Below are 22,682 nucleotides of genomic sequence, written 5' to 3'. Positions count from 1 at the left end.
GGTACCGGTGATATTCACGTTCGGGTGATTCCTTTTCAAATGAGTGTGCAAGTCTGATGTATGCCAGCCGCGTAACCAATTGTAGTTGAACAATGCCGACAAACAGCTTTGGTTCGGTCCACCTGTCTTTGTCCGTCATCCTTGTACCTAACTGCGAAACCAAAATGTTCCCAAATTGGAGATTTCAATGATGCTGGAGGATTTCCGAGCTCAACTTTATCTGCTTTCGCCATTTCGACAGTTCCTCAAATTACTGACTAAATTTGAACGCATCCCTGTGACCAGCTCTCATAGTATGCCTCTCGTCCAAGATGTCAGAATACTGAAATCTGTATTTTTAAAAATCTTTTTTTTCTTCTAATTTGTTATTATTCACATTGCTTTTAAAATCGTTCTGTGTGACACGAAAAAAAGGGGGAAATCGTGTTGGTGAACACGAATCAATAGATTCATTTCGTGACTATAATACGAAATGCCGTGAGACTGGGTTGGATACGCAGCCATGCGACCGAGATGTAGTTCCTTAGCCTAACATAGCTTTTCACTTCTTGTGATTGCATTTACGCTTTAAAAAACATAAAAGTGGTGTTTATATTTAGAGATTATCCAGCTGAAATAAACGTGTGAATATCATAAACATGTGTTTGACACAGGTTTTATTTTCTGTAATATTCTGAAAAGCAATGGAAAAATCCTATTGCTTTTTGTCAAAGGACCCCTTGCAAGGCTAACTTTCAGGGTTGGCCTACACAAAATGTATGTTTTGGACATTAAGGAGTAGGGTATTAATTGCACTAGTTTACGTCTTAGAACAAAACCTGAACATCTGTTAAGCATGTGTTATCTACAGATAGCATCTAACCCAACACATTTTTAAAAAGCTGACTTTGAGATGAGGGAACCACTACGTTGACTCACTAAAGCCTCCACATGAAGTGTAATTGTTACTGTGGCAGACAGGGGCTAGTCAGTTAGCATGCTAATTTCAGTTGATATCTCTGCAAAACATCACTTTGATATCAGACACTGTTATCTTTTCACATTTTATTGATCATGTTAGTTCTTTTTTTATGTATGTTCTGTCAAATTTTACACAATGTACCTTTAAAGACCTTTCCTTAAACTGCTTTCCCTTACTGGCACTTAACTAGGGAATATCTCTTCACATGAAACTACTGCCACAGCGGTGGATTGTTAGGCAGGGGGTATAAATAAACAAATAAATTGTGGGATATTCTCACAGCTCTCAGGAAACATCCATTACCGCGGATACTGATAGACGCCTTGCTTCTGTTCCTGTCAGCTCCTGAGACCAGCTGTTGTGTAATAGGTTGTTTTTGCTGTTTCCCTGCAAATGAAAAAATGTCTCAGAATCACTGGAGCCTTTATTAAAGGCATGAATGCATATCACATCAAGATTCAAAACATGGTTCATTGTTATTTTACTTGCATAAATAAAAAATGCAATTGACACCACTCATTTAAGCTGTTGCACCATGGAGCCTGACTATCACTACATGCACTCCCTGAAGATATGTTATCTAATTTTGGTGGGAAAAAACACATTTTCTAAGAGCAGACAGAATTGTCTGCAATATGCCTGGGAAGGATATATATGTCTATGTTTCAGAACAATGCTGACAAGAAAATATCAAAAATACCAATTAAAGATCCCATGTCATGCTTTTCTGGTTATTACCTGTCCCTTTGTGTGTTATGAAGGTTTTTCTGCATGTAAACGGTCTGCAGAGTCACAAACCCTCAAAGTACACCCTGTAGCGAGTACAACTCTAACACAGAAAAGACCTGTCTCTGCTGCCCCAGAACGCCTCGTTGGAGATTTGTCTTTTTCTTCCTGGGTACAGTGACGTATTGGGTATAGTGTCGTTACGTTACGTGCGCGGAGCCGTTAAGTTTGGACCAATCCACGGACTTCCTCACACACACACACACACACACACACACACACACACACACACACACACACACACACACACACACACACACACACACACACACACACACTCAATCTTTTCTCAGTTTCAGCTCCGCGGATTTCTCAGCCTGAGACGGCGGGACGCAGGAAGGGTCCAGGGGTGTCGCCTGGACCTGAAAACATTCGGGGCTTAGCCAACAGTGGCGGCGGCCGCTACAGTGGAATTTTCTACTGCAACACTCCCCACACGCACGCACACAGTAGACCCGTGAATGTTACATTGAAGGCTCAATACTCAGCTCACGGCATATAGGCAGGGGTAAAGTGCTATTTTTTATGTGTGAGGCCGACCTCACCTCCTCTAGGGGGGTCCGGGGGGATGCTCCCTCGGGATGATTTTTATTTTAAATATTGAAGTTAAAAGCATCAATCTTGTGCACTTTAAGAGCAACATGAAGAGATCTATGGATACATCTCTCAACACCCAGATGAAACACAACTGTAAGCAGATGTTCTTTTTCTTTATGGATATTTTACAAATCACTCCCCTTTCAAACTGTATTCTTGTTTTACTGCCATATAGTATTTCATAACTGTTTTTCCTTTATTCTCTTGTTTTTTTTATAACTATAATGATCATATGAAGGTGTGCCGCGGAAATAATCTTTTGAATCATTTGTGACCAAACCGTTTGAGACCCACTGAGATAACTTAGACTAAAGTTAACTATCTAAACACTCAGAGAGTCCTTTAGCTCACCTGAGTCTCTCCGTCTGAGAGGAGAGGACTCTCCTCCAGATTGTTGTGGAACAGCTCCTTATCTTATTTTCAGTCGTTTTCGGAACTGACAATGTGTGTCATTGTGTCTGTTTGGTTATGTGCTTTGTGAATAAAAGTGGTTTGCAAAATCAAAAAAATCTCTCTCTCTCTCTCTCTCTCTCTCTCTCTCTCTCTCTCTCTCTCTCTCTCTCTCTCTCTCACACACTAAATGCGCTATTGCCACACACACAGAGCCGAGCTTGAATGACAAAAGCACACGTTTATTTCCATGACACTCTCTGATTGGTCTGGTGTCTTGCCTCTGTTGCATTCATTGAACACGGCAAATTACAGTGCTGTCGTCCTCTCTTGTGTCATGATGAAGTTCACGTAAAGCACGGTTATGTATTATATTATTGAGGGAGAATTGTCCGGGGCTACAGAAAAAACATTCGGGGCTTTGGTGTATGCAATGTGGTTGCCAATTTGCACATCCCCATTTCTCCAACATTTATGCGAGCAGATGTTTGCCACAAAGTTCATGTGTCCAAAAAATTTCATATTTACTTTTCATTTGAATTCCCAACAAGTAGGTCAATGAGTGTGATTTAGTGCATATTTGTTGCCATATGTCCTGTGGTATGTCTGTGTCTAATTCAGTTTCACATCTCCCTTTTGATGTGTAGTGTAAATGTATGCCTTAAAATACAGTATTTGGTAACATTTATTTTGACCAGTCGCTGTTTGCGATTGTTTTTGAAGAACTTGTTAATTGGAGTTGATTTAAAGACCTATTCTCATTCCTTATGTTTTGGTAAAAAAGTTACTTGATTGTAAAAACCTAAAAAAGTTGGTGTTAGAAACAGTTGAAATCCTTATGGAGTTGGATTTCTAAAACCTGCATTTGGGATCTATAAATCCAGCATTGGTGGATCATTTTTAAACTTTTCATCTGCAACTTAGTAAATAAAGATAATAATATTAACTATATAATTTCCACTGCTTCAACAGCAGGTTGTTATTAAAAAAAACGGACTTAAAACTAATTAAACCTTACAAATGGGAAAAAAACTCAATGAAATCTTTAAGGATATACCCCTGCTTTGCACAATAATTTAAACATTCGGAGAGAAAGAAGACTGCAATAACAACTTCAAGTAAATGAAATTAAAGAAATCCTAATGAATAAAATATCAATTGGATAAATGAAACTATAAGATCTAAATGAATGTTGACAGCTTAGGAAGATATAACCATGATGTCATTGAGAACAACTGAAGTGTTGGTGAAATTGCATATATGAAGGAGAAATCATAAAATAGAAACCAAATGATGTTTATTAACATATCTACTTGCACAATATCGAGATATCCACTTTTTTAAATGTTTATGTTAAATAACAAAAATAATTCAAATACATTATACCCTATCAGATACTAAAATGGATCATGTAATATACAGAGCTATAAAATAAAGCAAGTGAATGTGGTCCTTCTGAATAAAAATGTTTTTTTTAAGCTGTATTAAAGAAATCAGTTTATTTCCCCAACACACAAACTGAACCAGCAATTTCTTTATTTTGCGTGTATAAAAAACTTCCCTAAGTCCTGCCAGAGTAATGTAAAGACAGACTGAGCTATAGGTCACTTAATGCAGACTGAAATGATTCTTACATGCAGTCAGTAAAGTTGAAGTAAATCATTGAAAGAGCATCAAACTGCAGAAATGTATTTATGATTTCAGATTCTCTTTCTGATAGGGGAATACCAATTGGAACGTATGTCTTTGGTAGTGTTGCTTAATCCTTTATTAATGTATGTCAGCAATAAGCATCTTTGAGTTTATGTTCTTTCACTTGAAAACTGGCTTCATGTTTTTAGCTAGCTCTTTCAAAAAGAGACTTTCAAACTACTTACTATGGTTTCTTGGTTATGCAACATTTACTGGAGAAGGTAATCGTTAAGATCTCAGAACAAACATGAGCAGGTGAGCAAACCATAGCAACATCAGACAGATCACATAATCAAGGAACACTACGAACGTAAAACCAAGTTGCCAGAATGACCACAAGTCATTCTTACTACTGATGTGTTACCAATCTAGAAAGCACGAGTAAATGATTTAACAATTTAAAAAGCTTTGTGAAGTATGCCTTATCAAAAAATAGCACCACAGTCTTTTAAACAGGTAGCAATTTCAATTTATTAGACACATTTAAAAACACTGTAAATTAGCTCATTTCAAAAGTAGAAGAGGTTAAATAGGACCCAGTGTTTCTGATTTTAGGAGCAATGTGCTCAGGTAGGAAGGATTTGCACGGAGGCTGCTGGGGTTATGGTACACTGAACACCTTATAATATCAGTAGCATAATATCAGTAGCTAATTCCCTATCCATATAGGTCCAACCTTAAACATGAGGCCTGTACAATTCCTGTCAACCTGAGAGCCAAAAGAAGACCTCCCCCCATCATTAATGTATGCAAGTGTAGTGTTAGATACACTCAATCGTTCACAGTCATGCTAACACCATCTGAATATTTAAACAACAAATTCTTTAAAAATCTTTAAAAAATATTATGGCCAAAGCTTTCTATACAATCATATACCTTTTGTATGCAGGACGATCCGAGTAAGTGGTGCTTTGTGATTGTTACAACTGTCCTGAGTTACAATAAGTCAAAAAAATATTAAAGGATACAAACACACAATGTCTCATTTTTAACAGCATGGCTCCACTGACAACCACTGCAAAGTCTTTGGTCACATCCAGGAGTGATTCTCTGCTGCTGGCATCACGCTGCTGAGAAGTTGGATCTGATGGAATCCTCTCGTAGCTGACGGTGCTTCCCAGTGTCACACTCTTCACCGTGTGTGCGACGCTCAATAGTAATCCTGTAATTTTTTCTGCAGAACAATGAATCATATTAAAGGAACAATCTCGTTTGACCCCGTTTTTGGAAACAATGCGACCTTGAAAGCATGAGTCTAAAACTGTCAGCAACGATTCTGTGTCTACAGTAAAAGTAAAATTACTTATTAGTATTTCTGGCAGATTGGGGTTTTATTGCAGTTTGCACTGTACAACAAACATAATATGTTTTTCTGAAATGTTTTAAACAGCATTTTGTTTTTTTTAACTAGTTTTTAGATATGTGCCACCATACTGTGCTGCGAGAATCCATGTGGAAATTCCAGATAGTATATATACGTATCTGTTTTATACCATATACAGTATCTATAGGCCTTTGAGTCAGGTGGAGTTGTTTAAAGGGGCCATATCCTGCTCATTTTCAGATTCATATGTTTATTTTGTGCCTGGGACATGTCTCCATGCTTTAAGGTTCAAAAAGCTCTTTATTGTTCTCATACTGCCTGTGCTGCAGCACCTCTTTTCACCCTCGGTCTGAAACCAGAGCCCAGTCTGCTCTGATTGGTTAGCTGGTCTGCTCTGTTGTGATTGGTCAACCAGCTTAGAGATGTCCCTCCTTTAGCCTATCACGTACAATGTGTTGGAGCGCTAGCCAATAGAAGCGTGAGTGTTACATAGTGATGTCACTTAGCAAACAACGGAGTCCAATGGAGGTGTTTCAGGCATGTGGGGGGGAGTGTGTTGGACAGAAACTTCCTCTGGAGGGAACACAGGGATTTGACATGCACAAAACCCTATAGAACACACTACAGGAGAGGGAGAACCTCAAAAGCCAGATCAGGGCCTCTTTCATTGACAGCTGGCTGGACAGATTAGAGTTTATACATACACTGAACAAAAATATAAACGCAACACTTTTGTTTTTGCTCCCATTTTTCATGCGATGAACTCAAAGATCTAAAAATAATAATTCTATATACACAAAATAACTATTTCTCTCAAATATTGTTCACAAATCTGAAAAACTCTGTGATAGTGAGCACTTCTCCTTTGCCGAGATAATCCATCCCACCTCACAGGTGTGGCATATCAAGATGCTGATTAGACAGCATGATTATTGCACAGGTGTGCCTTAGGCTGGCCACAATAAAAGGCCACTCTGAAACATGCATTTTTGCTTTATTGGGGGGGTATGGGGGGGTCCGAAAACCAGTCAGTATCTGGTGTGAGGGTTAGTGTTAGGGTTAGGGTTAGGGTTAGGGTAATGTTGTGAATCGAGTGGCCTGTGTGCATCGTCCATAACATACGCCTGCCCATACCATAACCCCACCACCACCATGGGCCACTCGATTCACAACATTACCCTAACCCTAACCCTAATCCTAACCCTCACACCAGATACTGACTGGTTTTCGGACCCCCCCAGACCCCCCCAATAAAGCAAAAATGCACGTTTCAGAGTGGCCTTTTATTGTGGCCAGCCTAAGGCACACCTGTGCAATAATCATGCTGTCTAATCAGCATCTTGATATGCCACACCTGTGAGGTGGGATGGATGATCTCGGCAAAGGAGAAGTGTTCACTATCACAGATTTTTTCCGATTTGTGAACAATATTTGAGAGAAATGGTTATTTTGTGTATGTAGAAAATGTTTTAGATCTTTGAGTTCAGCTCATGAAAAATAGGAGCAAAAACAAAAGTGTTGCATTTATATTTTTGTTCAGTGTAGATAAAGTACATATCTACTACTGTTACCTGAAAAAGTAGAATGCTATAAGCAATGCAGTTCCCAGAACAGCTCCCACTATGACTCCAGTCAAAGCTGATACTCCTAGTCCGCCTGTTTGGGAGAGCAGTTATTGTTAAAAACATGAACTCCATGATGCTGAGCACACATTGTGGCTCACATTTCAAAGGTGTCAGTAACAGTTGTTTTCATTTACATGATTTGTCTGGGATCTCTGGCTGTTCTTTATGTCTTCCTCTCAGGGTGAAATGCTCAGAGTTGAATGCAGGCAGCAGCTGGAAAGTTCCATTTTCACCAAAGTAGTTGGCAACCACCTGTAAATTAGCATTAAATATTATCATCCAGTTGGATTCTGACAAGCACACATACCATCTGCTACCTGTTAGAGAAGATTTCAGAAGGAATTTAGTTTCTTCTTACCTCATATGTTCCTGCGTCAACATTCGTCATCGCCATCAGAGAGAAATCACCATTTCTGTCACCATTGACATCCATAGATACCTGCCCAGCAATTCCTGTTCATCACCACAAAGACAATAAGAATATCAGTGAGCAAATCTGCCATAATATAGAGGACTAAATATTCCTGCCCATATAAACGATAATTACATTTTCATACTCAAAATCAGTACTTTCCTAAATAAATGCCAGTTGTCAGATAAAAGCCATATCAAAAGCTTTCCATATCATTTGAAAGAAATGACTATGTAATAACACTATATTCAACATATTGTTGCTGTGGGGTCCTTATCTATGGTGCTATTGTCCTATTTAAGTCGCTGGGGGCATATTTGTGTTAATGTAAAAGCCAAACAGTGTTTTGTAGTAACGTGGAATTGGAACCATGCAAGTCACTTCATTTCCCAAAAAACCTTCCTGCAAATATTTTACAACTAAAAGGGATTATTTTTATTAAAAGTTAAACAGGGCTTTTAATATCAAAATGGATGTAGGAAATATGCGGAACATATCAGGAAAGTTATACACTCAAAGTTAAAGTATATATACACAAACATAAATATAAAGGGGTAAATGAGGCATGTATACACATATTTACATGTTTTTTATACTGAAGTTTGTTAGGAGTAGCAAACGTAGTGTAAGGAATTGTCACGATTCTCATGTTATGTCACGTTTATAGTTTGTAGGTTTGGGTGTTTTTGCTGTTTTCCATGTCATGTTCTCCTTTGGGTTATTGTCTGGTCCTTTTCCCTGTGTTTTTCCTCTTGTCATTAGTTTCCCTGGTGTGTCTAATTGTCTGATTATGTTCACCTGGGCCCCTGTGTTTTCTCCTCCTTCCTCACCTGTGTCTTGTTGTGTGATTGGTCTTGTGTGTATTTAAGTTCTGGGTTTTCTGTCTGTCTTGGTCGGTTCGTCTTGTTCCAGGACTAGTTCTGCGGTGAGTGTTCTGTTTTGTCATTGTATAGAGATATCATAGCCTTGAAATAAAGGAATTTTCAGTTTATATCTGCATTTGGGTCCTGCTTGTTTCACAAACCGTGACAGTACGAACCGACCTTAAAATGGACCCAGCAGATCTTTTGAAGCTACAGGCGGAACGTCTTGGATATTCTCTGGAGTATATTTTTTATACGTGGAAAGGCGCCTCATCTAGACGGGGTAGAGAGGCTGCTTTGAAGGAGGCACGTCAGTAGGTTGCTCGCAAGCCCTGGCTCTGGAGCTTGTTGCCCGAGGGGCTTAGGATTTTTTCACGTAGCCCTGAGAGCCAGTCCTAATTTTCTGACCCTTTCTTGGGGTCTGATCTGGAGTTTGGGGGTCCACGAAGCCTCCAATAAACTCCTAAGAGACGCAAGGCCAGGGTTCCGCGCCCAACAGCCATGGTTCCAGCTCCAGCGCCAGACCCAGCAGCCGTGGCTCTGTGCTCCAGTGCCGGCCCACGCAGCTTTGCTTCCATACTCCATTACCTGGCTTACACAGCCAGGGTCCAGGCTTCGGCTCCGGACCTTACAGCCATGTTTCCGGCTCCAGAACCGGACCTTACAGCCATGTTTCCGGCTCCAGTGCCGGCCCACACAGCCATGTTTCCGGCTCCAGAACCAAACCTTACAGCGCTGTTTCAGTGCCGGCTCCAGTAACCATGGTCCCGACTCCGGCTCCTCGTCACCTGCTGACTCATCGGCCGACGCCAGCTCCTCGAGTCCTGTCGGCGTACCGGCCGACTCCAGCACCTCGTCTCCTGTGGGCTGTCCGTCCGACGCCAGCTCCCCGAGTCCTGTCAGCATACCGGCCGACTCCAGCACCTCGTCTCCGGTTGGCTGTCCGTCCGACGCCAGCTCCCCGAGTCCTGTCGGCGTACCGGCCGACTCCAGCACATCGTCTCCCGTTGGCTGTCCGTCCGACGCCAGCTCCCCGTGTCCTGATGGCTGTCCGTCCAACGCCAGCTCCCGGAGTCCTGTCGGCATACCGGCCGACTCCAGCACCTCGTCTCCTGTTGGCTGTCCGTCCGATGCCAGCTCCCCGTGTTCTGTTGGCGAACCAACCTACTCAAGTGTCGTTGGAGGTCCCGCAGACTGCCTTTCTGCCGGGGGTCCTGCCAACCCCATGTCCTGAACCGTTGGAGGTCCCGCAGACTGCTCTTCTGCCGAGGGTCCTGCCAACCCTATGTCCTGTGCCGTTGGAGGTCCCACAGACTGCTTTTCTGCCGGGGGTCCTGCCAACCCCATGTCCTGTGCCGTTGGAGGTCCCGCAGACTGCTCTTCTGCCGGGGGTCCTTCCAACCCCATGTCCTGTGCCGTTGGAGGTCCCGCAGACTACTCTTCTGCCGGGGGTCCTGCCAACTCCATGTCTTGTCCCGTTGGAGGTCCCGCAGACTACTCTTCTGCCGGGGGTCCTCCCAACCCCATGTCCTGAGCCGTTGGAGGTCCCGCAGACTGCTCTTCTGCCGGGGGTCCTGCCAACCCCATGTCCTGTGCCGTTGGAGGTCCCGCAGACTACTCTTCTGCCGGGGGTCCGGCCAACTCCATGTCGTGTCCCGTTGGAGGTCCCGCAGACTACTCTCCTGCCGGGGGTCCTGCCAACCCCATGTCCTGAGCCGTTGGAGATCCTGCAGACTGCTCTTCTGCCGGGGGTCCTGCCAACTCCATGTCTTGCCACGTTGGAGGTCCCGCCGACTACTCTTCCGCTGGGGGTCCTGCCAACTCCATGTCCTGTCGCGTTGGGGATTCCGCCGACTGCTCTCCTGCCGGGGGTCCTGCCGGTCCTGTGTCCTCTTCCATGGGGGACCTTGCCAACATCGGCTCCTGACCGGCCTCCGGAGCTGTCTGGTCTTCACCCCTCCTCGGACTCTGCCTTGCCCCCTGGCCGTCCGCCCGAGATTTCCTCCATGGACTCTGCCTTGCCCCCGGGCCGTCCGCCCAAATTCCCCTTTTTGAACTCTGCCTTGCCCCCGGGCCGTCCGCCCTCCACCCGTCCTCCAGACCCCCTCCACCCACCCTGCTGGACTTTTGTTTTTTTGGGACGTCTGGAATCCGTCCCTTGAGGGGGGGGTTATGTCACGATTCTCATGTTATGTCACGTTTATAGTTTTGTAGGTTTGGGTGTTTTTGCTGTTTTCCATGTCATGTTCTCCTTTGGGTTATTGTCTGGTCCTTTTCCCTGTGTTTTTCCTCTTGTCATTAGTTTCCCTGGTGTGTCTAATTGTCTGAATATGTTCACCTGGGCCCCTGTGTTTTCTCCTCCCTCCTCACCTGTGTCTTGTTGTGTGATTAGTCTTTTGTGTATTTAAGTTCTGGGTTTTCTGTCTGTCTTGGTCGGTTCGTCTTGTTCCATGACTAGTTCTGCGGTGAGTGTTCTGTTTTGTCATTGTATAGAGATATCTTAGCCTTGAAATAAAGGAATTTTCAGTTTATATCTGCATTTGGGTCTTGCTTGTTTCACAACCCGTGACAGGAATAGCCCAGTGTTTATGTTGTGTGTGTAATCGGAGAGAGTGGTTGAGAGAGAGAAAGAAAGAAAGAAGAGAGGGCTTGTGTGGGTGAGACGCTCATTGAGTAACACTATATCTGTGAAGGTAGTATGTGGTGTGTGTGTACACTTTATTTGTCAGCAAATACATCTAAAAGTCCTTAAGACCCGAGCCAAGCTCTCAACGTTCTTTCCTGCCACCTGCTGATTAAAGTGTGTGTGTGTGTGGGGGGGGGGGGGGGTGACCTGGTGTGACCCTGTGTGAGCAGCTGTAATCTGATTACATTTGTCTGTAACGCAGTAATGTAACGCAAATACATTACATTCAGCATTACAGTTACTAGGCAGGAAATGATCTTGTTACTTCCATGTCTTTAAGGTTTTTGACTATCTGCATAAAGGAGGACAGAAAATAAATCAAACAACCCTTTTGGTTTGCGCTAGAATCGTGACTTCAAGGATGAGGAGACGGAGCACAAATGTCTCATAGCAGAGATAAACAGTCGCAGTAAACATCATGGAGGACATGTTGCTGTTTCCACGGTGGAATCGCCGTCTTCCGAAACATATTGAGCAATGGAAACTGAGCTACAGAAAACATGATGTTCAAACAAAGAGCAGAAACAGAGGTCTGTGAAGAGAAGGCTGAAACTCAGCTAAACGCTGCCGTGATTAAACACCATATTATATTCCAAACCACATCAAGCATTATTTCTGAAACCGAATGAAGCTCTCTTCTGGGTTTACAACAAGGTGAGAACCTTATTATTTCCTGCTTTTTTACACATGCTCTCTCCAGTACAGGTTAGCTCTGAGTGTTAGCGATGCTTGCTAATGTAAACACAGACCATATTACGTTGGGCATTGTTTCTGATAGCAACGTTTGTGATAGGCCCGTGGGTGTAAAGCCAGCCCACATTTTAGTAATGTCATCATGACGCAGCAAATCTGGATCAGCTCCGTTGTAACCCCGTCTTTAGAGATGTAGGTACGGAGGAAAAGAGAGGGTTTTGTTTTCTGACACTTTGTGAGTTCCCTGACACACCGGGGACACATATGTATGTATAAAGGACTTACAAAAGTGCATTTTGCATGATAGGAGACCTTTTAAAGTAACAAGTAATGTGTAATGCATTACTTGTTCTGAGTGACTACCCAAACACTGGTGAGCAGTGTGTCTGACCTTCAAAAGTTCTGTTCCACATGTGAGAGGTGATCTCCATTCCATTCTTCTTACTGTATCCATTCTTCATGGCTTCATGCAAGGCGATGGCATACAGCAGCATGGCATCATGGAACCCCTCCACAAACATGTTGACCTGAAATGGAACAAACAGTCTGATTGAAACTACACTGCATACATTCAGTCTGTTATAAGAAAATAAAACATGCGGAGGTGGGAGAAGTACTCAGACCGTGTAGTAAAGTAAAAGTAGAACTACAAGAGTGAAGTAATACTCTGTTACAGTAAAAGTCATGAATTAAAAATTGTTACTCAAGTAAAATTAGAAAAGTATTATCATCAAAATATAGTTAAAGTAGCGACAGTAAAAGTAGGTGATTGTGCAGATTGGTCCATCTCAGAATAATAGATATGATATGTTTTATAATGATTGATCATGAAAGTGTTCTCAAAGCTGGTAAAGGTGCAGCTAGTGTGAATGAGTTTGTACACTGCAGGGTAGCTTGTGGATTTACTCCAGGTGGAACTAAAGTCTGATTTAAGAGTTGACTATATTTCACATCAGTATTCCAAATCTGCAAAGTAACTAAAGGTATTAAATACATGTAGTGGAGTGAAAGTACACCAGATACCTCTGAATTGTAGTGAAGTAGAATATTAGTAGTATTTTACACCACTGAAAACATGGAAGAGTGGTTTCTAAGCTGTAATCAAATGAGAATGAGAAAAGAAACTGTGACCAAGGCAGTTCATCCTGTACCTCCTGACTCTGTATCCACCATAACCCCAACACCTATTTCTATGATAGTTTCAAATCTCATTTGTGAGCAAATGTTTTTCTTCTTTTGCAGGCACAGAACAGAGTGATGATAAGGCAGTCAGGATGAAGACAGATTAAATCATATTTGGCAAAAGGTTTTTGAGGTGACAGACTGTAAGTTAAGAGTCTGTGTATGATTAAAGGTCATTCATTCAGAAACTATCATTCATTCATGTACATTTAGGATTTTGTTGATTATTAATATTGTTTTATAAATTCATAGTTGCAGCCTTATTGATATTGAGATCAATTAAGTGTATATACTGTATACTGTGTATATATATATATATATATATATATATATATATATATATGAATGCTGTTAAAATTATCGCGTTAACGGCGGTAATTCATTTTTTGAATTAATTGCGTTAAAATATTTAATGCGTTTAACGCATGTGCAGAATGGCCCGCCCCATACATCCCACCAGTGGCAGCGCTGGGATAGGCTACAGCCATACCAAGAAATGGCTTAGCCCCACCATGAAAAATGATGTTAAAGTAACCAAAATAAAGTCTGCCAACTCGCGCGGAGTAAATTGCACAGACAGCAGTTAGTAAGATTGATTTCAGCGGTCACTTGTCTGGAAATACCGAAGACTAGAAACGGTTTTGAAAACTTTTGGCACATGTGATCGTCTTCTCAATAAAACTTCTTTGATTATCTTTGATAATGTCTTCTGGCCAATCAGAATCACGATAACGGCGTGGTGTTGTTGCAGGAAGTCCTGACGGAGAATACTTTTGCTGTAGTACATCTCTATATACATTGATACAACATTACGTGTTGATAGAAATCAATACTGAAATAAGACAGTCAGTATTTTAATTTCTAAGGAGTCAGTATTTTAATTTCTAAGAATATGCCTTTCAAATCATCCAATGTACATGTTGATCAAGAGGGAAGATATGTAATTGCTACAGAATGAAATGGTGACATTAGTGAATGTGTATGCTCCAAATAGTTTACAATCTAAATTCTTTACCTCGCTGAGCCCAAAGATACTGCAGTCCATAGAGGGTCCTCTTATTATAGGTGGCGATTTCAACTCTGTCTGTGACCTATAGTGGACCGATCCAGCCACCCTCTCCCTTCAGATAAAAACATTTCCGCCGCCTTGAGGGACTTCCAATCCGAGCTCGGTAGTACAGATGTGTGGCGCCTAGTGCACCCAGATGCCCGAGAGTACTTTTTCTATTCCGGTGCGCATAACTCCTACTCAAGGATAGATTACATAATGATGTCTTCAAATTTGATCCAGAATGTTATTGAGATCAAAATGCATAGTATATTATTAAGTGATCATGCTGCGGTATCTGTCACATTTTTCCCTCCAACCAACCCTTGCAAATCCAAACAGTGGCGACTTAATACATCTCTACTCAAAAATGAAAAATGCACACTGCTCATTAAAAACCACATTTTAGATTTCTTTGAGATCAATCTAAATTCTGTACCAAGCGTCACTACTGTCTGGGAGGCTTTTAAAGCAACATGCAGGGGCTGGTTAATTAGTTTCTCCTCGGCAGAGAATAAAAAGCGCAAAGAGGTGAAATCCCAATTAAACTTTAAACTCAAGACTCTCGAAGTGCAGCATATGCTAGGCCCATCCAATTTAGATCTAAGGAACTCACTTCTCACCGCAAGGACTAATTTGTAGAAACTTGTACATGAGGAGACAGCTTTTACTCTTTTTCGTTTACGAAGAACATACTTTGAATCCGGAGACAAAGCAGGGAAAATGTTAGCTCATAGATTGAAACAAATAGAAAACAGACAGATTATTCCAGCGATCAGAGATGAGCATGACAGGCTACAGTGTGATGCAGCCAAAATCAATGAATCTTTCAAGAATTATTATTCTAAATTATATAGCACAAAAAATAACTTGAATGAAGAAGCCTTAGATAGTTTTTTCGGAGATTTTAACCTCCCGAGCGTCAGCTTGGCTGACAGATCTGCTATGGAGGCACCTGTTTCCCAAAATGAAATAGAAAACGCAATCATGAAGATGGCATCAGGGAAAACTCCAGGGGACGACGGTTTTGGAACAGAGTTCTATAAATGTTTTAAAGAACAGCTTTCACCATATTTACTGTTGTTATTCAATGAAATATTAGAATCTGAAGCCATGCCTCCCTCCATGAGCAGGGCCAATATCTCATTGTTGCCTAAACCGGGCAAAGATCCTTCTCTGATGGGTAACCACCGCCCTTTAAGCCTTCTAAACTGTGACTACAAGATTCTAGCCAAGATACTGGCACTCCGTTTGGAGAAGGTTGTTCCATCTATAGTGCATCTAGACCAAGTAGGTTTCATTCCAGGCCGCCAGTCCTCAAATAACATGAGGAGGGTTTTTCAGATTATCCTAGAAGCAAGCTCCACTAATTTGCCAATGATTGCAGCATCACTAGATGCTGAGAAAGCTTTTGACCAAATAGAAGGGGCATATCTGTTTTACACGCTCAAAAAATTTGACCTTGGGCCCAAGTTGATTAGCTGGGTTAAGGCTTTGTATAGCGCTCCCTTCTCTTCTGTTAGAACTAATGGGTTAATCTCAAAACCTTACCCCTTACACCGTGGTGTGAGGCAAGGGTGTCCTGTTAGTCCCCTACTTTTTATTATGGCTCTAGAACCATTAGCCTGTGCAATTCGCGCTAATGGTGACAAACATGGTGTGAACATTCATGGACACGATTTCAAATTAAATATGTACGCTGACGATATACTTCTTACTTTGAGCAAGCCAGCACTCTCTATACCCGCAGTTCTTGATATGATACATTTATTTGGCAGCCTCTCTGGATATAAGATAAATTGGAACAAGAGTGAAGCAATCCCACTTAACTCATAGACATATAAACACAACCTAATGAGCACCCCCTTTATTTGGAAAACAAATGGAATGAGGTATTTGGGAATTAACATCGTCTCTCCTATCTCTAAAATCTTTAGCCTTAACGGCCCTGCTATTTTCCAGTCCATTAAGGAGGACATCAACAGGTGGATGGCCATATCACTTTCTCTATGGGGCAGAGCAGAAACCTTGAAAATGAATGTTCTCCCAAGGCTTTCTCATATTATCTCCTATATCCCTCTTGAATTCCCACTAAAATGGTTTAAAGATATCAAATCCCTATTCACTCAGTTCCTTTGGAATAATAAAAAACCCAGAATCGCACATAATAAGTTGATCATTCCAAGATCAATGGGAGGTTTGGGAGTCCCGGATGTATTCCAGTATTATCTGTCCTTCAATGCAAAGTATCCATTATCGTGGGCGTACAAAAGTGCCTCTCCGGTAGGCAGTTGGCAATGGCTGGAGCAATCCATCATGTGTGTAAACCAAAACATATCTCTGGCATCAATGTGGTACTGCCCAAAACCACCACCCTCAACGGATAATACCATCATCTGCTTTTCATGCTCTATTGTAAAGCAACTGCACAGGAGACTCCATATAGAGGGGCTCTCTTTACCATCTTGCCCCATTTGGAGTAACCCCTGTCTTTCTGCAGGAGGAGGCACCTTAAGTAATAATATCTGGCAGAAGGCTGGTATTACTACAATTGGACAGATATATAGAGACCAAACCCTTCCATTTCAACAACTCAAAAATCAGTATGGTCTCTCAGACTCATCTTTTCTATCATATGCACAAATAGCATCTATTATTAGTACAAAATGTAAGGAGGGAACCATGCCTGCTTCATGTATGGAAGAGGACCAGCGCCTCAACAAAGCAATCATATAATCCGGTGTGGTCTCTAATAATTTATAAATTATTATCTAGGGCTGCCCCGAATACCTATTCTCCTGTCCAACGGTCCTGGGAGCATGCCTTGAATATCTCTCTGTCTGCTTTGCAATGGAACTCCATTTGGAGGTCAGCTATGTTCTCTTCGAAATGTGTAAGATTCAGGATCATACAGTTCAAAATTCTCAATAGAGCTTACATCACCCCTGTTACAAAATCAAAGATGGACAATAAACACAGAGACTTATGCTGGCATGAATGTGGCAAGCGATGTACATTGTTGCACCTACTCTGGGAATGCCCAGCGGTAAAAAAACTTTGGTCAGAAGTAATATCCTTAATGTCTGAATCTTTAAAAGTTAATTTCCCTACATGTCCCATTGCATGTCTACTGGGTCTAAAGCCAGATGGCAATGTTGCAAGGACTGCCGATCGGCTCTGGAAATTGGGCTGTTTAGCCACAAAAAGACTCATCCTATTAAACTGGAAGGAACGCAAACCAGCCTGCTTTACTAGGGACTCATGGCTGAGGGAGTATCTGGACCTGCTGAATATGGAACGTGCAGCTTCTCTGCTGGGGGATTTTGCGGGGAGACAGGAGGATTGCAGTTCACTGTCCGCAGCTCTCCTATCTAACCCTGTCAATATGGCATCTCCTGTGTAATGTATAATGTATTGTGTATGTAATGTCCTGTGTATGTCACAATCAGCTGTCTTAGGAAGTCATTCTTGCATCTCCCCCCCTTCCCCCGTTACGTTTTGTTTAAAAAAATAAAAAAATAAATGCTGAAATAAGACCCCACGGTTTGATGATTGATAGGTGTGTGGGCTGTCTTTCATTTTGACACACAGAACAATGTTATAATAAACATACATACATACTGTATGTTAAATGGATATATCCGCCTTCTTTCATTTATCTTTCCATTCCCACAACAATATACATAAAGAAATGGCATATTTTCGACATAGTTCGAATGGTGATTAATCATGATAATTTTTAAGCTGTGATTAATCTGATTACAAATGGTAATCGTTTGACAGCCCTAATATATATGTATTATATTAGGTTATCACTTATCAGCATCTGCAAATGCATCATACTTTGGCCACTTCAGAGAGATACCAAAAGAGAAACAGTCATACGTACACTCCCACAGTCTTTGCAGTCATGAAACCCAGATTTTTCCACAGACTTCTTCATTTCCATGGAGAACTTTTCAAACTCAGGCTTGACGGTCCTGAGCAGAGTCACAGTGTTCAGGGAGGCATAGGCCTGCCTCGCATCGCCGTCATATTTATCTCCACGCTTCCACAAGCCATTTCCTATAATTGAAATAACAGGGACAGAACATTTTCCAGAGAATACTGTTAAATATTAAAGTTTGGTCAATACCAATACTTGAATACTGATACCAATACCAATACTTTAATACTGATACTGAATACTGATTTAATAAGTCAGGACATGGCTTTCTGAGCTGAGAGGCTAACTGGAAACAGGTCATACAATAATACAAATGAAAATAAACACAATAGCACAGCCGAATCCAAAACATATTACACAACCAAAAATAGCTGCTTTTTACGGGGCCTCCTAGGGGACATGGAGAAGATTTTTTTGTTGTTGAAAAAAGACCAAAAAAAATCTATCTTTGCAAGATATCGCAAAACCTTTGCGAGATCTCACAATACTTTGCATTTAGCTCAATGTACTTCCTGGTCAGTTCGGATGCTACGGCAACACAGAAACCACAACAATGGATTTTACTTTGAGCTTGGCCTTAAATATAAAGATATAACATCAGTGCTTGGCAATAGGCAAGGGTTTCACACATAGACTGTATAAAGGTTTTCACATAAGTGAAGACACCTCAAGAGAACACTCAGAGTGAGGGGACATGCACGTCCCTCTGAGCTGAGTTATTGACAGATACGAATTTCGTGGATCAATAACTCATGAACATAATGTTGTAAAAATAAAAACAACATGACTTTACAATCATAGCAAGGTAGACAACAAGCTACAGAGTCGTTTTTATCAGAACAGTTCGATACGCGCCGTCATCCGAGCTAAACATCAAGAATTGGTCACAATCTGCAGCTTGAAGAGATCTCGCAAAGGTTTTGAGATATCTCGCAAAGGTTTTGCGATATCTCGCAAAACATATATATATATTTTTTTAACTAATTTTTTTTTCTTCTCCATGTCCCCTAGGGGGTTCCGTAGCTTTTAAATCATCAAACTGTTTCTATCAGGTTTACTTTCATTAAAATATTGCTTTGTACAAATGACATGTTAACTAGCATTGTGTAAAATAGAAGCTTGGAGGGTCCATGGGCATGTAACATGTATCCTTTCCATTCCTTGTAGAAATACAGAACATGTAACGCTATGGTTGCATGATGAAAAAGCAATATTATCATTGATTTCAAAATTCCTACTTGGTGAATGTCTAATTTATAAATCCACTCTACTTTTAGCTCTGGTTTGGTTTCTAGCAACTCTTGAAGAAATGACTACCTTTTACCCCATATCTGTGACACCCTCACATTGATACTCATGATTCAAATCTAAACTCTTCAAATCTAATGTAAACAATTACAAATATTCTGCACAGTAGATAAATAGAGAGCTGATTCACATATTAAGACTTTAGAATGTTTTAAATAATTCAGTTGGATATTTATCATTATATCAGTTTAAACACATTTACAGTGATGGGATGTTAACTTTACCATAAGAGGAGGCATTGAAGAGTTCCACATTGAAGAACATGTAGCTGCCGTTGGTGAGCCGGCGCCTGTGAGCAGCCAGCATGACCTCTCTGATCCGGTCCGCCCCCATGCACATGATCACCACTGCAGGAGGAACACACACAGTTATCAAACACACAGTTTGCCAAAATACCATCTGAATAAGAATGTTCATTCAATTACATTTTCCCAAGCGACTACAATAAGTGCAAACACCATGAAGATTCAAACTCTGAACAACAAGGAAAGTGCAGATATATTCATTCCAAGCAATTCATACCATAGGAAGTGCTGATGAATTAGCTACAGGGCCTAAATTAACGTTTTAAATTGCTACATTTTTTTAATACATTTTTTGCCCATGTACAATCAAAATAGATGCGTTTTCAGTTTCTGACGGAAGATATGCAGCTTTTCTGCTGTGCTGATGTCCATGGGGAGCTCATTCCACCGTTTAAGAGCCAGGATAGCAAACAGGCGTGTTTTTGAGGGGTCCCACTCACAGTGACGGGGTAGCAAGCCGATTGGCTGACGCAGAGCAACGTTTTCATATTATCATTGAGGGAATATTTTCAGAATTTTCTTCTGTTCATTACTGACATCTCTGGATATGAATAGTTCTCAGGGTTATTTTAACATGACTTTGGCTGGTTAGGGATTTAATCCCCCTCCACACCGTTTGAAGATAATGTCTATAGTGCCCTATGCACTTGAATAGGACACTATCATGCATTAATAAGGCTTAATATTTCTAATGTCATCATTGTATCTGGCAATCTCACAACAAATGAACAAAACAAAAGATACACCATGGGATTACATGATGTAGTTTTCCTAAATGGAAACTGAAAGACAGAGAACATCAGCAAGAGAAGCAGGACGGGACTCTTTACCGACATTTTAAAAAGGAATTGTTAAGCTACCATAACACTAAGCACCACACAGGGAAGGAGATTGTGTACCGGATGATTAATCTTGCATGATAAGCCACCATTTCCTGTCTGTTCAAAGGGCCTGTATGTTCTGTACCCAATCTTTTTAAATAAGACATTTTCAAGTGGCTGACAGGTGTATGCACCAACAACAAACCCAACAGAGTCGCTGAAATCAGCACAGTGATCGTGGGACATTTTCAAGATCTTTTGACCATTCTCCTTCTAGTCCATTCATTCAAAAATAACTCTATGGAGAACTTCTCTCTGTTAGGGCGTTTCTCTTTGTGTTTGCTTTCATTTTGGATGCAAAACAGCTGATATGATCACATAGAGCTGACAGACATTCTTGGTATAGCTGTTGCTAGATCTATGGTATAAATGTAATCCTCTAAAGGTGGCCACGCTGACCCACAATGCAACGCGATTCACATTTTCTATATGCAGCGTTTTTCCCAAAATGATGCCGTGTTGTCATATTTCCTGAATGTGCCTATGTTTTGTCTATGCACATGTGTTTTTCATTTAAGTTGAATGGTTTGTGTGCATCAGAAGATCTTTAAACCTGCATTGATTTTCACACTTTTTCCCATCGTGTAAACAAATGGACTTTGAGCAACCAGTCATTTTACTATAATTTGAGATGTTAGTTTTAGGGAATTGTAGAACTATGTAATTATTATTATGTATTTAATATGTTTTATGTGTTAGTGTGATAGGCATTACGAAATTAAATGATGTATTTAATGTGTTTTGATTGTTATGTGTACCTGCCCAAGGACTGCAGTCGGAAATGAGCTTTTAGCTATAATGTGGCATAAAGCATCTCTTTTCTTTGAGATTAATGTATTTTTATGCATGGTCCTTGGTCAGTAAAGATATATAATAACAATCTGTCTGCAATATGGGTTAATAAAACGGTTAAAAATAGACTGCACTTATTCCCTCCGTATAATTCTCCCTTTATTCAGCCATGTGCTTCAGGCAGAGTGTGCAGAGCCTGATGCCATGCCAACTGTCTGCCCAGTGATGACATCCCAGCAGAGCGCAAGCTATTCTTATTGGAGCTAGATGTGTGTGAATCTTAACACATATAATCATTGAAGGTTATGTAGTGAGCAACGGTTAGCCAAAAATATTAAATGTACAGAAATGTTTCCCTGGGTATAAATAAACTTTTCCTTTGGTGTCCCAGTGATTAAAAATGAATAAACCAACAAACAAGTAGCTACACAAATAAGGGTTGCAATTGAAAACACAGTAACCCCAGCGTCCCTGTTAATAAGGAAGATTCAGAGTCTTGCTGGAACATTCCTCACAACTCTGTCACTTAAACACACCTCCTGAAATATCCCTTGAGTCAGTGGGACAAACTTCACCTCAGTCCTGCCAGCACTATAGCACCCTTTAATTACACTGGGCTCGACACACACTACTGGCCCTGTGTGTGCTCTGCAGGCCATTCCATGGGGCAGTGCTTGCAGCCAGCAATATTTCAAAACTTCTGGATTTTCCTTTTTGCTAGGGCACTGATGCTAGTTACAAATTAACTCAGGAATGGGGCAGCACATGGTGCTCTTACTCAGTGCCCACAGTGTATTTCAAGTGCCCTGTGTTGGCAGTCAACTTCTAAAGCCAGAGCGTATGCAAATAGGGGTCTGTTGTGCATATTTGTAATGCCATTACTCTAAAAACAAGGATTTATGTTGTCGGATCCCCGTGTCAGTATTCATTCTGAAATCCATCTGTCTCAGTAGCGCAGACAGAATATTCTTTATGAACAAAGTGACTGCTGGATAAGGTGGCTGCTGTTGTTCTTGTTGTTATTTACAGTATTGCCCTTGCAGGCTAAGACATTTGTGGTCGTACAGTAAAAGTGAGTCACTGCCTTACAACTATGCTGGAGTCTAAGGGGAGTTCTCTCCAAACACAAAGACTTCATAGAGACTCAGGATGGGAGTGCGTGTCTCGGGAGGATTAACATCAGGAATGGAC

At 41.2% G+C, this 22,682-nt stretch overlaps 1 protein-coding gene across 2 annotated transcripts in view; it reads right to left on the bottom strand.

Moving 5' to 3' along the window:
- Positions 1-1,094: 1,094 nt before the first annotated feature.
- Positions 1,095-22,682, bottom strand: part of npr3 (natriuretic peptide receptor 3) — a 30,281-nt gene continuing 8,693 nt past the window's right edge. The window contains exons 2-8 of one of the 2 annotated variants that reach the window (XM_079689233.1): positions 19,738-19,860; positions 18,149-18,324; positions 12,421-12,556; positions 7,734-7,828; positions 7,510-7,627; positions 7,322-7,406; positions 1,095-1,348 (exon numbers count right to left, since the gene is read on the bottom strand). In XM_079689233.1, coding sequence (XP_079545359.1) covers positions 1,300-1,348; positions 7,322-7,406; positions 7,510-7,627; positions 7,734-7,828; positions 12,421-12,556; positions 18,149-18,324; positions 19,738-19,860 — 782 coding nt within the window. In that variant the 3' untranslated portion in view covers positions 1,095-1,299. Of the gene's footprint in view, positions 1,349-3,839; positions 5,601-7,321; positions 7,407-7,509; positions 7,628-7,733; positions 7,829-12,420; positions 12,557-18,148; positions 18,325-19,737; positions 19,861-22,682 lie in introns of those variants that run through there. The other variant, XM_079689232.1, reaches the window with a different exon arrangement.

Source organism: Notothenia rossii, assembly GCF_949606895.1.
Source record: "Notothenia rossii genome assembly, chromosome: 6".
Taxonomy (NCBI): Eukaryota; Metazoa; Chordata; class Actinopteri; order Perciformes; family Nototheniidae; genus Notothenia; species Notothenia rossii.
Note: the sequence above shows the minus strand (reverse complement) of the source record. Positions and strands in the feature narration are given on the sequence as shown.